Here is a 17,312-nt window from a genome sequence, read left to right on the forward strand (position 1 = left end):
CACTTTCCAAGGCTATTATTATCTCTGCTATCCGTTGCGATACAACATCCAAAAGTCTGTTTAGAAATCACAGAAAAAGGATAGTTTTCTTCATTATCAAAGTAGTCCAGTGATAGTTTGTACATCAAAGGGTACATTGCAAACTTTTAATGGTGCCAATTTAATGTAAATAAATATAGGCCCAAAAAACAGGGCGAAGTTACTGAAACCATGGTTCACGTCTACATTTGAGCCCGATTGATCAAACTGCAATAAATTAGTCATTCAAATCTCGTGCAACACTTTCTTGCGTAATTTGCAAAGGAGTCTTAAAACTTTGGTACACACATACCCCTCAGAGAAAATCACACGACCCAGATACTGGGAAGTATACTGGCAATCTTTTACAAAACAAAAAAAATCAAGTGCTGGGAGAAACCTCTCTGCATGTAGATGCTGGTTCCCCTTAAAGTGAATGTGACTAGCAGAACTGATAGATAACAATGCTTTTTGAAACCGTTTTGGAATTTTCCCATTTGGGCATCACTATAATGCCCAGTCCTCAGACTAAATGAGACAGGAGATGTTCAGGGTGATGTTAATACTTTTTCTTACAATCTCTCTAACTTTGATTTGCAGTATATTACCCTAAAAAAAGAACTGAACTTGAAAGAAGGATGAAGTGATACTCATTGAGATGGATTAAATAATGTCTTTCAAGTGCTAAAAACAAGAGAGGGAAAACCAGGGAGGTTTTGATGTTCTTAAATGGAAATTGTACATTTCAAGAGCAGAGAAAAACGTGGGAGAAAAAACCCTTAATGAAGAAGTAGCTTGAAAGCAGCAGGAGTTGACTCACCAAGACTCTGTTCTCCGTCTTGTCTCCTTTGATCTCCAGTTTGACTCGCCTCCTCAGCGACAGTTTCACCTTCCTCCCCACTGCATCCCTCACACTCTCTACACAGAGAAGATGAGAGAGGAGATAAATTGAGGAGAGACTTAAACTTGGAAATATTTGCATTATGGCTGGGCAATATGTCAATATTATATCGATATCATGATATGAGACTAGATATAGTCTTAGATTTTGGATACCGTAATATCGTGATATGACATAAGTGTTGTCTTTTACTGGTTGTGTAAAGTTATGTACTTTTCTGAACTTACTAGACTGTTCTAGCTGTTCTATTATTTGTCTTTTCCCCACTTAGACATTATGTCCACATTACTGATGATTATTTATCTAAAATCTAAGTGTGAAGATATTTTGTTAGAGCACCAATTGTCAACCCTAGTATATCGCTGCAATATCGATATCGAGGTATTTGGTCAAGAATATCGTGATATCTGATTTTCTCCCTATCGCCCAGCCCTAATTTGCATATCTGTGCATTGAATTAGAAGAAGACAAAACTAGCTGCCAAGTGGTTTATCATGCATTACAAAAGGGATCCCTTTGCTTTGTAGGCTCTTTCCCACAAAGTCCTAACACAGAGCCAATCTGAATCACAAGCTCAAGTAGAGTCAGAATTTCAACATTTTGACTTCCACAGCTCAGCTGAGATCAGTACATTTCTACCACAGGGAAAATGATTCTTCATATCCACTGATTAAAAAAAGAACATTGATAAAAAAAAAAGTATCAAGTCCAATTTTAACACAGCACTGCAGGAATTACTTTCTTCTAGTTTTCATTTAACATCATGAATCCCTCTTCTAATTTCATTGTGTCAGATTTTGTCACATCTGTGGTGAAACGTGAAGCCGTCATCAGTTATTCTGACATCAAATACACACACAGTCAGTCAAACGAGTAAACTGAACAAACTGTGTGCATGTCCTCACATACATAGCCTACTTGGGCATCGAGAACCAGTTCCAACTTGGAATCATTTCAAAAATTACGATTCCAATGGGATCGTTTTTTTATTGGAATCATTTGGAAAATGTGGTTTTGAATCCGATCATCGGTTCCAAATTTAACATGCGCAAGTTTTGGGTTCCGTAGCGGCCATCGTAATTCCAAGCTTGTTGTGTTGCAGCCTTGGAGCACAGTAAGCGGCACTCTAGTGTGGCTTTACTTTAATTTACATTGAAAAAGCCCGGTAAAACTGTAATATAAAAATATTCCTCTTATCTGTGAAATAAGCATGTGACCCGTTTCAACTCCACACCGCAAAGAATCAGAACCGAGAATCGATAAGAACCAGAATCGAAATGAAAAATCTGAATTGTTCAAATCAAAACCATGCCCAACCTTACTTTTCTACTGTATATAAATGCTAAAAAAAGAATTAGTTGGATCAACCCGAAATGAATTAGACAACAATTTTGATAATCAACTAATTATTCAGGACATTTATCAAGCAGCTCTGTGTGGTGGTGGAACTTTAGCATGCTAACAAGTTTACAAAAACAATGCTAACATGCTTATGTTTAGCAAGCATACTGTTTACCATGTTCGCTGTCTATATAGTGTGTTAGCATGCTAACATTTGCACTACATTTGCAGTACTAAAACACAAAAAGTGCAACTGAGGCTGGTGGGAATATCATTCATTTTGCAGGCATTTGGTCATGAAATTAGTTACTGAACGAAAATAATATTTTTGTTAATCTATAGGCTAAGTATATCTACACTCAAATACCCAGTACAAACACAAACATACACACAGAGCAATATGCTAAGTTTGTGTTGCGCTGTTCAGATTGATTGTTCACACCCAGTGGAACCTTCCACACCCAGGAAACTGATTTAGAGAGCAGAACTGGGTCAGCAGCCTCTCCACGCTCCTCACTCACCCACCAAACAGCGGCTGATACAGTATAGCACACTGCGCACATGTGTCTGAGACAGAGAGGGATTCTGTGTGTGTACATCTGCGCTGGCAGGCATGCATGTATCCTCGCCTACAGGCTTCCACAAACCATCATCAGATCAAAGTGAAACTAATAATTAGGCAAAGTGATTCATCTGCCAGCCTTTCTGAATAAACTCTGTGAACCTGTTCCTACTGCAGCATTTCTAATAAGTCACATATTTCTAGTGGGTTTCTACACAAAATTAAATATAGTATTTTAATGGGCCTGGGCAGTTTTTGGTCCCAGACAAAAAAAAGCCCCTGACAGACTCTCATATATCACGTTTCTACTAATTCAATTTTTCCTGCTAATTCATTAAAACTGTGACAGGAGTGGAAATTTTACTAGCCAGCTGCCCAGTGGTTCAAATTAGGCAGTTAAGGCATGTGCACTCGGTCACACTGGGATGAATTTCAGTAGGGACTCATGTGGAAGGTGGGGAAATGGGGGGGCCTTGTAAAAAGCTCAAACAAACAATTCACAAGCCCATAAAGTCAGTCCCCCATTTATTGACCTTCAGCCAATCCAGATCGGTGTGTTGATTATGTAGTTTTTATCTTTCACTCTAGAGAGTTGCTTATAGCAAACATTTTGAAGGTGTTAAGAATAGAAATACCATGTAAAGTATTAGTAGTTGTTGTGATGGGTCAAACTAATATTACAAATAGAGGTGAAGATAAACCAGGAAAATGTATTTATTGATAATCAAACGAGTTTATACAAGTTATTTATGTCGTCTCATCTATCAACATTTCTGTGTGTGTATGCAAAGAAATCAAGAAAGAATTTAAACACTTGACAGAAAAAAAGCATTCTAGGTTCTTGCATTTAAAGCTATAGTGCACAGTTTCTGCCGCCTACATGAAGAATTCTAAGTAACAACAACAAAACTGTCCGCGTGTCCACATGATACAAGCCTTCCGTGACAACGAACCATTAGCTTTGTAGCAACTCATTTGGCAATGGCTTGAATGTAACGGACGTTCATTAATATCAAGAAGTTACGCACTAAAGCTTTAACGCCAGCTAAAATATTCTTGTTATTTTGTTGTTCTGATGACAGGCACCGACAGGATCACAGAGATGAAGACCAAATTGTTCACTAGTATCAGCTGTGCTTTGCTCTTCCTCCTCAATCTGACATTTCCTCAAAGCGCTCCCTCATGAACAGAAACTAGTTTACAGACAAACACATAGGGGAAAGGCATGTAAGCATCCTTAGTATACCAAGATACCTCTTCAATGTTTAGACAGTACAACACAGCCTACCTGTTTTGACACAACATGACACCACTAACTGCTCAATGATACAGCTTTAAATGCCTGTGAACTCTGATGGGTCATTTCTTTGCCTTATCACTTAAAAAGGGAAATGTTTCCTTTGTCTTCCACGAAGTGTTTGAGTGCATCTCAGTAAAATATCTTCTTGGCACACAAACACAGTTTCTGAATGTGTGCAACCCACTGCTCCATGTTAGTTCCTTGACATTTTCTGCAACTAGTATTTCCATCTGCAGCATCATGATGAAATTCCTTGTATGTGCTGGAAGCCTAGAGTGATCTTGTATGATAGTGAATCACCAGCACCAGTGAATGTTTCAAACAATGGCTGGTTATATACTCATCCAGACAACACCACATGCCATGTAATACATGATCATGACAAGTGTGCAGTGTTGGGAAAATTAGACAGCTCAAATCAGGAAAATCCTTAAAGCGAGGGATGATGATAGAGAACTTACTGACTCTATGCTTGAGTGGACGTTAGACCATAAGAGAATCTGTTTCTAGTCCTGGAAAAAGTCAAAAAAACAAATGATGTGCAAGTGTCCCAGTTAAACAGGTTTTAGTATGTCAAGCAGGCAGGCAAACCATGTTATTTGAACTGGTATTACAGGAACTGGAAGCATTGTTATTGAGCTCCCTGGGCCTTGTGATTACCTGAATGGTCTTTACAGAGCTATAAAAAAGAGAAGATGTGCACATCCAAAATACTTCCCAGATAACTGAGGAGAACAAGCTATTTCTGTGACCTTAACCCCTAAAATAGCATTGACCCACTGGTGGGTCGGTCATTTTAAAGTCCACATCCCAAAATGTCAAATAATATAGAAAATGTTATTTTTAGGAAAATGTGTATACAATTATGAATAAGACATGGAGAATATATCCAGCTGATACAGCATATGATACTGTGAGGTAGAGTTGAATAGGATGATTTTAACAACCTTAAAGCTACTTAAGGGAGAATCTAAGGTTTACACTGTATATTAACAGGTTAAAAGATACTATTCTACATACATTTTAACATCAAGGGGCTAAAATTCCCACAAGGAACATACTTTTGTCCTCTAGCTTCTCTTCCTTTTTAACTATTGAAGGAGCTTAAACAACAGGTTTGATAACATAGAAACAATTGTATGATAGTTGTGTGAAAGCAGGGTGTATAAATGATACCACAAAGCGAATGACTAAAATTCGGTGACTCAGTGAATGAATGGATGCCTGACTAAGTGACTGCATGACCCAGCATTTTCCTTTAAGCCTTGTCTACATTCTGCACTATTTCTGTCTCTTTAAGAAATAAATGGAGCCAAAAGAACACTGTAGGCTTGTGAGTGTCCACAAGAGATGGATAAGGAGAAAGAGCTTGAGCTTGTCCAACATTGCACTGAGGTGTCAAAACCTGAGCTTCTTTGCCAAACAAAGAGACCCTAAGCTGGAGCCAAACAGCCTGCAGGACTCTTCATCTACAATCAGTAAAAAAAATAGAAACAAGAAATATGGTAGACTTTAGCCAAGAGGACAGACCAACTGAGACAATGTTAAAACTCCAGGCGAAAGATGTGAGAGTGGACCAAGGTTACTGTTGGGAAAACCCTGTTATGTGGGTTGACAGAATGGTCACTCATACCTTAACTAGCTAGCTTTTCTTCCAAATATAGGCTGTAGTCCACATTACATTAACAGTGCCTGGCACCTTTATCTACAGCAGTGGTCCATGTATACACAGCTTAAAGCTTTACTTCATGCATGTATAGTCTCATTTAAGGGGAGATATCATAAACAGCTATACAATACTAATACTGTGACCTAATATTGTATAAAGTAAAGTCTGTGTTAAACCGTTTAGTAATCCCACTGTATACTTTGTTAAGGAATAACCTACTAATCATTACAATTACACCACAAAACTGTCCCTGTTTATGGATATGGGTTGGATACTATCAACACTGCAGGCGATACTAGCATTAATATTGTGTCTCAGCCACTATAAGTATGGCTATAATACATGAATGGAATGTATTTTAGTGTATCAGTTCAATAAGGACATTACAAAAGTCACCGAGGAGCACATGCACACTGTGAGTTGGGAATGTGATAGAAGCAGTATCAGTGATTGTTTCAGGCTGCACACATGGCTACAAATGATATGATCTTACCCAGGAGCTCTTTGGGGACCTCTGACACTTCTTCGCTCATTTTACTGAAGATAATATCCAAAACAACGAGAAGAGTTCAGTCAACACACCGATACGCCTCAAATTATGAGGAAACAAGGAGCAAGAGAGAAAAGAGTCAGGTGGTGCCGCCGCCGCCGGTGCGTTTCTCCCGGTTATATGCTCCTCTCCTCCTCTCGCGGTGTCCGGACAATGTATCCGCGTTTATCTGGGCGCATCTCTTTTTTCGGTTTAAACAGGGTTTAGAGGTTGAATGCTGGAGAATAAGAAGGAAAAACACCCGCTAAAGTCGCCTTAAAATCATGTTGAAACCCAGTACATTTTGCGCTCCTGGGAGATGAGAAGACAACCGCTCGCGCACATCGTCGCTGGCCGTGGCCCTACCGTAAAGCTCTCGGTAATACAGTAGCCTAGCAGCCAATAGTGGAAACCGGGGCCCCTCCCCGCTCGGTGATGCGGCAGCCCACGAGCCGATGCGATGCCGGGACGGTATGGCGTGGCAGCAGGGGGCGGTGGTGGTGGTGTCAGCCAGATATTAATGAGCAGGCTACAATAGTGGTTCCCAACCTGAGAACTAGGGACCTCTAGTGGTCTCACGGGGTCCCAATCCCATGCTGCAGCACAGGAGGGGGCTACATGAATCTACCAGTCCCAATGGATAATATCCGTAACATGGGAGATTAATACAGGCCTACTTTAACTAGCTATAGTAACGTCAATATTTGACATCAATAATAATAACAATTGAAAATACCAGAAACTGCACAGCTGTACAAATGATGGGAATACATAGCATATGCATTGTAACAATGGGAGAATAAAAATGCCCTCTTTAAATATTGTGCTCTATTTTAAATTTTAAATGCTTTTACTGAGACAATCTACAAGGCGAATTTTCTCAGGTCACTTTGTTAGCTGTTTGATCTACATGTGCCCATACATCTGTCAGTTGAAGCTATAAGTGATGTAGAAAAGTATACAAGAGCTCCACCTGCTGGATTCTTGTCCTTTGTGCATTTTAGTCACAGTATTGACTGACTGCATGTATGTAATACGCTTTGTCCCTTTATTGCATTTGGAACACAATAAAATAAAAATGATGAATGGAAATAGTATTACAGTAAGTAAGTAAAGTTTACAATAGACACGCATCATGAATTTCCTGAATGTTAAAATGAAATATTATAATTATTACTACTTGCTATTTTATTCTTTCTGCATTATATTTTGTTATCTTCCATAGAGTTATTTGGCCAAGTGGCGACTGTAATGAAATAGTCATAGAATTATGAAATAATATTTCATATTTGTTTGAGTTTCCTCAATTTATTAAATCATTTCACAGTTTATTGTTTCATTTAAAGATTTCACTTTATTCATTTTTACGATAAATATTTTAAAAAATTCTTATGTATTTAGTTAACATGGACCCTTCCTTTAAGAGCTTTTTTCTCTGTCTAGGTTTGATATTATTCATGGCTAGAAAGGCTTGCACTCCTCTCCCCTTAAAGCACCATACAACTGTTTTCTTTACAACTGGATCAGTGAAGCATCATCTTTCTCCTGTACTGCATGCGAGTCGAGGCACTTCAGTTTCTATCTTGAGAATGTTTAAAGAACTCCACCAGACACTGAATCAGTGCAGCAGAAAACTTCCCATATGGTGAAAATGGGTTTATATTGGACTTTATGTGTAATATAAACAGCCTACCATCTGGGGAAATGATTTTGCCTAATTGTGGAAATCTTTAGTCTTGACTGACATCATTTTAAAACAATGGGATAATGTCTGATATTAAATATATATTTTGTTTGCACTTTAATGAACTGTACATTTGTCAAAGACTCTTTAATTTAGATTGTTTGTATCTAGCTTTACCTATTTAATCATATCAGCATGTAATATTATGAGTATTGTAATACTTATTTAATACTTACCAAATTATTCAAAATAATAATATTTAACTATGACATATATGACTATAAGACAGTTAAAGGTTATACTTGTAACATGAATGTCTTTGAGTCAAATGAAAACCAGAACACACTAAATCATCATTTGCACAATATTTTATTTCAGAGTTATACAGTGTCAGATTTCTGAATGATACATGGAAGTATATAATATTGTGTATACATAATAACAAATATTTAGAAGGTTTGTCTTACACTTACAGTATTGCATTGCACTATTCAGAGATAAACAGTTTTCATATTGTACGAACTAATTACTTTTAGAATTGTTTTCATTCAGTCTCAAGTGTCTGTGGTGACAGCTTCCTGTGTGTGTGAGGAGCATCCCGGACCCACCAGCACAGAAGAAGAAGAAGCAGACGGTAACAACGTCCTCTGTGCTGGTCGGACTGGGGCGGTCCTCATCCTCTTGGCAGGTGAAGGTGGTGTTGGCGGGGGTCGGGATGGAACTGTCCTCACTGTGTCTTCAGACAGGGCTTGGTGCCTGGAAGCAGGTAGAGTACTGAGAGTGGGTCAGTGGTCTGCTGTGGCCCCGGGCTGGGTCTGCCTGGGATGATTGGTTGGTTCACTTCTACTCTCAGCTGCCCGGGGTGTGCCAAAAACACAGAGGAGTCCTGTCCTGTGAAACAGAAAACAAGTGAATAATGTTGGACACACCTGTACAACCTTTGCATTGTTGGTAGCTCTATTGTTGGTGTAAAACGATGGAATGATAATTTAAACAATGGAATAATAATATATATAATATATATAATAATAACCTTCTCAAAGAGAGGCTTCGACAGCTTCGATGTCGCACGTACCGCTACAAGAAATCATTACTGCCTCATTCCATAATACTGTACAACAATTCACAGCTGTCTGTGAGATAATTATCTCATTACCTCACACATTACAATATTGCACTATTACGCTACTTGCACACTGGTCACTTCATATTTAATATCTAGTATTATACATATTTTATTTTGTGATGTATTTATGGAAGTAGGTTGTAAATTTTATTCTACACTTGTATATACATGTACATTCTTTTTCATTCATCCAAGTATATTTTTCAGTAGTTGTTCCGGCATTTTTCTTTTTTTCTTTTCTATCTTGTTTTATTTTATCTTATTTTTTATGTTATTTATTATTTCTAGTATATTTCTTGTATTTTTTGTTTGTGTCTGAGTGAGTATGTATGTCCTTGGTAACTTCTTACTTGCTGCTTGTAACAGAGTAATTTCGCAATTTGGGATTAATAAAGTCCATCTATCTATTTATCTAATATTCAAGAAGGGTGCTGTAATAAATGTAATCCACGTGTGTAAAGTGATCACCACTTTACGTCACTACTGGTACTTTGGTAATCTTAGTGAGGGGTGTACTTACTTAGCCGACTGAAAGAAAGGCGGCCGCCGCTCTCCTGCTGGTCCTGTGGTCATCCATCCTTCTCATCTGGTCCGGAGTAAACACGTCTTCTCTATCGTCAAGGAAATCCTGAATGTTGAGTCTAATAGAATATGAAAAAAAGATAATTAGCTGGGGACTTTTCTTAATGTTTGTTAGTAATTAGTATTTGTTGCATAGTTAATGCTGTCATTGTTAACTTACCTTCTGTATAGGCATCTACAGCTTAGTTTAAAAATGAAAGAACAAGTACTCTTGGGTAAGACACTGAACCCTGTATTGCTCCCAATGGTCAGGCCAGTGCCTTGCATGGTAGCTTGCTGCCATGTGTGTGTGTGTGTGTGTGTGTGTGTGTGTGTGTGTGTGTGTGTGTGTGTGTGTGTGTGCATGATAGCTTGCTGCCGTGTGTGTGTGTGTGTGTGTGTGTGTGTGTGTGTCTGAATCCCACATCCAGATATGTACAAATGGCCCTGGTGCAAGATGCTGCCATAGGCTGTGTTAGCACTGCCAGACGCAAACGCTAGCTGAGGATTTATCTGCCCTGCCAGATGCAAATGTTTTCCAATCCTGCAGCAAACAGTCCCAAACTCTGTCCTAATCAGAGTCGCTGTCTTCAGTTCCTCTCAGGTAATCAAAAGGGCTTATCCTGTATGGGGAGGAGCAGAGGCCTGAAGTCGAGGGTGCTGACTCCCAGTAGCTGTCTTCCCTGCTTCTGGAGGAGCCGAGGCTTGAAGTCGAGGGTGCTGACTCGTCATGGCTGTCCTCACAATTCCACTTCTGCCTCTTCGTACTTACCTGCACCGTGTCGCTCTCTTCCCTGCTCCTCTTCATGGAGGAGCCGAGGCCTGAAGTCGAGGGTGCTGACTCCCAGTAGCTGTCTTCCCTGCTTCTGGAGGAGCCGAGGCCTGAAGTCGAGGGTGCTGACTCGCAGTAGCTGTCTTCCCTGCTTCTGGAGGAGCCGAGGCCTGAAGTCGAGGGTGCTGACTCCCAGTAGCTGTCTTCCCTGCTTCTGGAGGAGCCGAGGCCTGAAGTCGAGGGTGCTGACTCCCAGTAGCTGTCTTCCCTGCTTCTGGAGGAGCCGAGGCCTGAAGTCGAGGGTGCTGACTCCCAGTAGCTGTCTTCCCTGCTTCTGGAGGAGCCGAGGCCTGAAGTCGAGGGTGCTGACTCCCAGTAGCTGTCTTCCCTGCTTCTGGAGGAGCCGAGGCCTGAAGTCGAGGGTGCTGACTCCCAGTAGCTGTCTTCCCTGCTTCTGGAGGAGCCGAGGCCTGAAGTCGAGGGTGCTGACTCCCAGTAGCTGTCTTCCCTGCTTCTGGAGGAGCCGAGGCCTGAAGTCGAGGGTGCTGAGAGCCAGTAACTGTCTTCCCTGCTTCTGGAGGAGCCGAGGCCTGAAGTTGAGGGTGCTGACTCCCAGTAGCTGTCTTCCCTGCTTCTGGAGGAGCCGAGGCCTGAAGTTGAGGGTGCTGACTCCCAGTAGCTGTCTTCCCTGCTTCTGGAGGAGCCGAGGCCTGAAGTCGAGGGTGCTGACTCCCAGTAGCTGTCTTCCCTGCTTCTGGAGGAGCCGAGGCCTGAAGTCGAGGGTGCTGAGTGCCAGTAACTGTCTTCCCTGCTTCTGGAGGAGCCGAGGCCTGAAGTCGAGGGTGCTGAGTGCCAGTAACTGTCTTCCCTGCTTCTGGAGGAGCGGAGGCCTGAAGTCGAGAGTGCTGACTCCCAGTAGCTGTCTTCCCTGCTTCTGGAGGAGCCGAGGCCTGAAGTCAAGGGTGCTGAGAGCCAGTAACTGTCTTCCCTGCTTCTGGAGGAGCCGAGGCCTAAAGTCAAGGGTGCTGAGAGCCAGTAACTGTCTTCCCTGCTTCTGGAGGAGCCGAGGCCTGAAGTTGAGGGTGCTGACTCCCAGTAGCTGTCTTCCCTGCTTCTGGAGGAGCCGAGGCCTGAAGTCGAGGGTGTTGACTCCCAGTAGCTGTCTTCCCTGCTTCTGGAGGAGCCGAGGCCTGAAGTCGAGGGTGCTGACTCCCAGTAGCTGTCTTCCCTGCTTCTGGAGGAGCCGAGGCCTGAAGTCGAGGGTGCTGAGTGCCAGTAACTGTCTTCCCTGCTTCTGGAGGAGCCGAGGCCTGAAGTCGAGGGTGCTGACTCCCAGTAGCTGTCTTCCCTGCTTCTGGAGGAGCCGAGGCCTGAAGTCGAGGGTGCTGACTCCCAGTAGCTGTCTTCCCTGCTTCTGGAGGAGCCGAGGCCTGAAGTCGAGGGTGCTGACTCCCAGTAGCTGTCTTCCCTGCTTCTGGAGGAGCCGAGGCCTGAAGTCGAGGGTGCTGAGTGCCAGTAACTGTCTTCCCTGCTTCTGGAGGAGCCGAGGCCTGAAGTCGAGGGTGCTGAGTGCCAGTAACTGTCTTCCCTGCTTCTGGAGGAGCCGAGGCCTGAAGTTGAGGGTGCTGACTCCCAGTAGCTGTCTTCCCTGCTTCTGGAGGAGCCGAGGCCTGAAGTCGAGGGTGCTGACTCCCAGTAGCTGTCTTCCCTGCTTCTGGAGGAGCCGAGGCCTGAAGTCGAGGGTGCTGAGTGCCAGTAACTGTCTTCCCTGCTTCTGGAGGAGCCGAGGCCTGAAGTCGAGGGTGCTGACTCCCAGTAGCTGTCTTCCCTGCTTCTGGAGGAGCCGAGGCCTGAAGTCGAGGGTGCTGACTCCCAGTAGCTGTCTTCCCTGCTTCTGGAGGAGCCGAGGCCTGAAGTCGAGGGCGCTGACTCGTCATGGCTGTCCTCACAATTCCACTTCTGCCTCTTCATACTTACCTGCACCGTGTCACTCTCTTCCCTGCTCCTCTTCGTGGAGGAGCCAAGGCCTGAGGTTGAAGGAGCAGACTCTTCTGACCTTTGAGAGGCTGAGGGTAAACCATCTTCAGCACGTTCCACTTGCTGCGCAGGAATCTCCTGAGGCTGAACATCAAAAGTGCGGGGCCAGAAAAAAGCACCAGCAGGAACAGTGGCAGACACTTGTTCCCATCCCTGCCAAAAGCTCGGAGGTGGGAACTGCTGGATGAGAGGGGAGCGAGGTCGGATGTTGCCATCGTCATCGTCTTTAACATCCTCTTCAACGACCTCTTCATCCTCTTCATCTTCAGACAGAGAGTCATACCCGGGATCTTCGCTGACACTGTCAGACCAGTCGTCCTCATCACCTGTGTCTTCATCCTCATCCTGGTCGGTGTCCACCAGTTGATCGTCATCTTCTTCGTCCAAATAGAGGGGGAGAAAGAGCTCATCTTCATCTACAACAATCCCATACTCATAGCTGTCTTCCCTGCTTCTGGAGAAGCGGAGGCCTGAAGTCAAGGGTGCTGACTCCCAGTAGCTGTCTTCCCTGCTTCTGGAGGAGCCGAGGCCTGAAGTCGAGGGTGCTGACTCGTCATGGCTGTCCTCACAATTCCACTTCTGCCTCTTCATACTTACCTCCTCTGTGTCGCTCTCTTCCCTGCTCCTCTTCGTGGAGGAGCCAAGGCCTGAGGTTGAAGGAGCAGACTCTTCTGACCTTTGAGAGGCTGAGGGTAAACCATCTTCAGCACGTTCCACTTGCTGCGCAGGAATCTCCTGATGCTGAACATCAAAAGTGCGGGGCCAGAGAAAAGCACCAGCAGGAACAGTGGCAGACACTTGTTCCCATCCCTGCCAAAAGCTCGGAGGTGGGAAGTGCTGGATGAGAGGGGAGCGAGGTCGGATGTTGCCATCGTCATCGTCTTTAACATCCTCTTCATCGACCTCTTCATCCTCTTCATCTTCAGACAGGGAGTCATACCTGGGATCTTCGCTGACACTGTCAGACCAGTCGTCCTCATCACCTGTGTCTTCATCCTCATCCTGGTCGGTGTCCACCAGTTGATCGTCATGTTCTTCGTCCAAGGAGAGGGGGAGAAAGAGCTCATCTTCATCTACAACAACAATCTCATACTCACCTTCCTCATACTCACCTTCATCTTCAGGGAGGCCATGTTCTGCAGGACGCTCAATGAAGGGGTTTACACCACCTGAGGAGGAAATTAAATCATCAAATGAAGAATTGCTCATAACATTAACTATACTGTATACACACAAGATACTACATTTTTTAACAGTAATATCAAATATTGTGCAGTTTTGCCTCAGTTTTTTTTAACACATGAGGACATGACAATCAGGGGCGTAGCAAGCTTTTCAAAAGTGAGGGGGATGGATGTGATTTGTTTATTAACAATAAAAACGATGGATAATCGCTTTTACTGTTATATGTCAACAAGACATTTTCACCTGGCTATACCCAATGTTTAGATCTGTTGTGCTATTTATGCAAATTAGCACATACGTAATTATATTATGATCCGTTTATCCGTTTATTATGAATGCTATAACGTAGCTAATGTTAGGAACGTTATACTTCTTACATGGGAAACTACTCGTACATATTAGCTTTCATTTAACGTTGCTAGTGAAGTTAAAGAGGTGCAGTTACCTCCCATCCTGTAGTTACAACTGATAAACACACCATTTTCTAAATCTCTGCTAACGTTACGCATATAGCTACAGTAACGGCATATAAAAAGAGATGAAAATGCCACCGGACATTAAACTTTACGAACATAAATGGCAAAAGACAACCTAGCTAGCTAGCTAACAGCCTAATGTTAAATGATAGGTTCAGTTAGCTAACGTTAGCTCGGGTTGTATCTACCTAATTACGATAGCAATTTGTACCAGCAGCATTAAAGAGTTAAAGGAGAACTCCGGTCAATTTTTACGTTAATCTTGATCGCTATAAGTATGTGAGTACTGTCGATGGCAAAAAAAACGAGCCGAATCGGAGCCTTCAGTAACGCTATTACTGTACAAGAAACAGGCATCATTTGGCCCGTTTCCATGTAGTTACATAGTCACTGATATGATCATAACCACTACAGTGCTCAATTACCTATTTTTGATGGGCAAATAAACTTTTTTCGCCGCAAAAATCTTGCCGCGAAAGCATGAACTGTCCTCTGGAGGACATCCACCAGACCAGCGGGCGCCCGTGGATTGTTGTCGGCCGCGGCAGGTGAGGAAGACGGGGAGGAAGTAGAAGGATGCCGGTCGGCCCTGCTAGCCTGGCTAAGGCAACTAACACACAGTTCACCACTGCAGAGACTACTATTCACCAACGCCAGATGGATCGCACACAAAATGGATATATATGCTACAAATACACAGGGAACTGCTGCTTGATGATTATTACTGAAGCCTGGCTGAACACTCACTCATCCCAGACAGCTAGCAGCTAACAGGGTAGGTGAATTTAAACAATGTCTGAGTTGAAAACGCATCTTGTTGTCATGTAAGGGCCCTGTTCATGTTGCACAGACATTTTAATTGCATTTTGTGTCTGTTAAGAGGCACAAAGGCACTCTTTATGATATGCCCCCAAAACTGCCGTTTTAGCTAAGTGGGAGCTCTCGGCATTAGCTGCAGCAGCTCCAGTTAGCTTTTTTTTGCTATCGACAGTACTCACATACTTATAGCGATCAAGATTAACGTAAAAATTGCGAGTTCTCCTCAATGTAGAATGCGGTCTGGTTAAGACCGCTGCGAAGTATAACCATAGACTGTATATAAGAAGTATAACACACCGTTGCCATGAAAAACAGAGCGTTGCTATGGACGCAATTCTGTTCACTTAGGCAATATAATCGCTACACACAGCCTACGACGTAGCTACGGCGGTAGTTTGACGCAAGGCGTTTGTGCAAAACTGTGGAAAAGTGTGGGTGTTGAACCCTCTCACCGGGAAAAGTGTGGGTGTTAAAACACCTACATCCCCCACGGGTGCGACGCCCAATCAATTTAAGCGGCATTCATGTGAGACTTACAAATAACCATGATTTACTCTTCTTGGTCACTTGGAAAAACGTAACCTAACTGTTAATGTGTCGACCTTGGAAACATTTTTAGTTGATATTACAAGTATTTTAAGATATGAGGTTGAAGTGTTTAACTCATACTGTAGCTAGCTGTTAAAATTGTTTGGAAACTAAACATGTTAAACGTGTTTTCTGGTCTATTCTTTAGAGTTGCTGAACAGAGAACACATAACATAACAACAGCAACAACTGTCATTTTAATTATAATAATACAAATAGTAATCATCATTAATCATAAGGTGTACATGAACAACTGTTTATGATTGTTGGGCGAGGAGAGAAGTAGCTCGATACGTGATTTTACGCACGGAGAATAATTTACACCAACGATCCCGGTGGAGAATGCAACAATACCAGACACAGAGCTCGGCAAAAAAAACGTGATCAATCTTAACAACATGAATCTATCTGAAAATAAGTTCATTTAATATGATAGCTACATTTTGAAATTAGAAGGACACACGTCATCAACCAAAACAAACGAACTGGGTTCCATCCACACAGAACGTTCCCTGGTTTGATTACACCTGTGCGTCTTGACGTACTGATGTTCGCTCCAATAGTTCCATCGTTTCCATGGTGCACAACTAAAACATTTTTTTGGCATTTTATGAAATTTGGCCCAGTCGCCATCTTTTTTCAATAATTTCTTGTAACTAACTTTTGGAAGATTTGATGCCCTTAAACCAAACTAGCAATGTTTTCAAATACCCACACTAGTTGTTGTCGGGATATTTACTACAATCTGTCCGGCAAATAATAATTTTACATGGAGAAATGGCCGAGTAAATGACTGTTTTCACCGAATCTGTGTTTTTCCAACAGGTCTTTAACTGTTCACCTTTAGCTAAATTTTAAAAGTTGCATTGATTAAGATAATAAAAGTAGACTTTTCCAAGGGATACTCTAAATTAAATAACCAGACATAAATACAATAAAATAAAAAATCTAAAAGTGTCTTACCTCCACGGATGTCAGACTGGGCGACTCCCATCAGCAGGTGTTCCTCAGGTAGACTAGAGAGGGACATGTTCAAGCTCTCCGGTTTCCCACAATAGTTGAGTGATTCAGTAGTTTTGTTTTTTCAACAAGATCAGTTTTCCAGTAGTTTGTCTCAAGCGGTTTAAACTCAAAGAGCTCGCTTTCCACAGGTTAGCTTTGCAAGTAGTCGAAGACCAAGAGCAAAGTGAGAAATCAGAATGTTTTGCAGACCTTATATACCCTCGGTTCGGTCATCATTCTGTTTCCATGACATTAATTGACGCACGCGCGTGCGTGTGATTGAGCAAGAAGACCCCATATTTATGCTTGTATGTTTCATTTATGTAGTTATAGTTTTCCTTATATTCTTACTTAGGCATTGTAAACCTACCTGTTTCAACAGTAGCCTACTCACAGGGGCGTAAAATCATTTTAAAATTATTCACGCCAAATCAAATTGGACTGCTGCAAATGGTAATAGTTGAATAAACAGGAAAAAAATCAACCCTTTTGCAGGTGCTCCAATTGTAATTATTCATGGGCAGTAATAAAAAAGTTAACACTAAATGAGTATCCTTGTTCATGTTATATCTATACTGTAGCCTATCGTTACTCTTTTAGTGAACCAAACCTATGGTCATGGTGGTGGTGATATGTAACGTTTGTGTGTTGGTATCCCTAAAACCACATGTATGTCTCATTTTAAATCAAATCAAAGAGTTACCTGTGATGCTATTCTGTGCATTTTAAGGAGTTTTACACT

The 17,312-nt window shown here is 42.3% G+C and overlaps 2 protein-coding genes across 5 annotated transcripts in view; both read right to left on the reverse strand.

The window, feature by feature from the left end:
* Positions 1 to 6,819, reverse strand: part of LOC116049231 (F-actin-uncapping protein LRRC16A-like) — a 78,094-nt gene extending 71,275 nt beyond the window's left edge. For 3 of the 4 annotated variants that reach the window (XM_031298696.2, XM_036006055.1, XM_036006056.1), the window contains exons 1-2: positions 6,285 to 6,819; positions 839 to 936 (exon numbers count right to left, since the gene is read on the reverse strand). In XM_031298696.2, the coding sequence (XP_031154556.1) occupies positions 839 to 936; positions 6,285 to 6,324 (138 nt within the window). In that variant the 5' untranslated portion in view covers positions 6,325 to 6,819. The remainder of the gene's footprint in view (positions 1 to 838; positions 937 to 6,284) is intronic. The other variant, XM_031298697.2, reaches the window with a different exon arrangement.
* Positions 6,820 to 8,357: 1,538 nt separating this feature from the next.
* On the reverse strand, positions 8,358 to 16,815 carry LOC116049230 (dentin sialophosphoprotein-like). The gene is made up of 4 exons (XM_036006760.1): positions 16,532 to 16,815; positions 12,981 to 13,669; positions 9,651 to 12,554; positions 8,358 to 8,895 (listed from the first exon to the last, which is right to left on the reverse strand). Exons 1-3 carry the CDS (start codon positions 16,596 to 16,598, stop codon positions 10,263 to 10,265), a joined length of 3,048 nt encoding a protein of 1,015 aa, XP_035862653.1. The 5' UTR covers positions 16,599 to 16,815; the 3' UTR covers positions 8,358 to 8,895; positions 9,651 to 10,262.
* Positions 16,816 to 17,312: the final 497 nt, after the last annotated feature.

This window comes from Sander lucioperca, chromosome 10, assembly GCF_008315115.2.
Source record: "Sander lucioperca isolate FBNREF2018 chromosome 10, SLUC_FBN_1.2, whole genome shotgun sequence".
Taxonomy (NCBI): Eukaryota; Metazoa; Chordata; class Actinopteri; order Perciformes; family Percidae; genus Sander; species Sander lucioperca.

Bases quoted from the DNA above. Each gene is read 5' to 3' on its own strand.
- LOC116049230 (XM_036006760.1), bottom strand. From the start codon at position 16,598: ATGTCCCTCTCTAGTCTACCTGAGGAACACCTGCTGATGGGAGTCGCC. The intron at 13,670-16,531 runs GTAAGACACTTT...TTTCCTCCTCAG, and splicing joins CCAGTCTGACATCCGTGGAG to GTGGTGTAAACCCCTTCATT. The intron at 12,555-12,980 runs TTGACTTCAGGC...CAGCAAGTGGAA, and splicing joins GCTACTGGGAGTCAGCACCC to CGTGCTGAAGATGGTTTACC.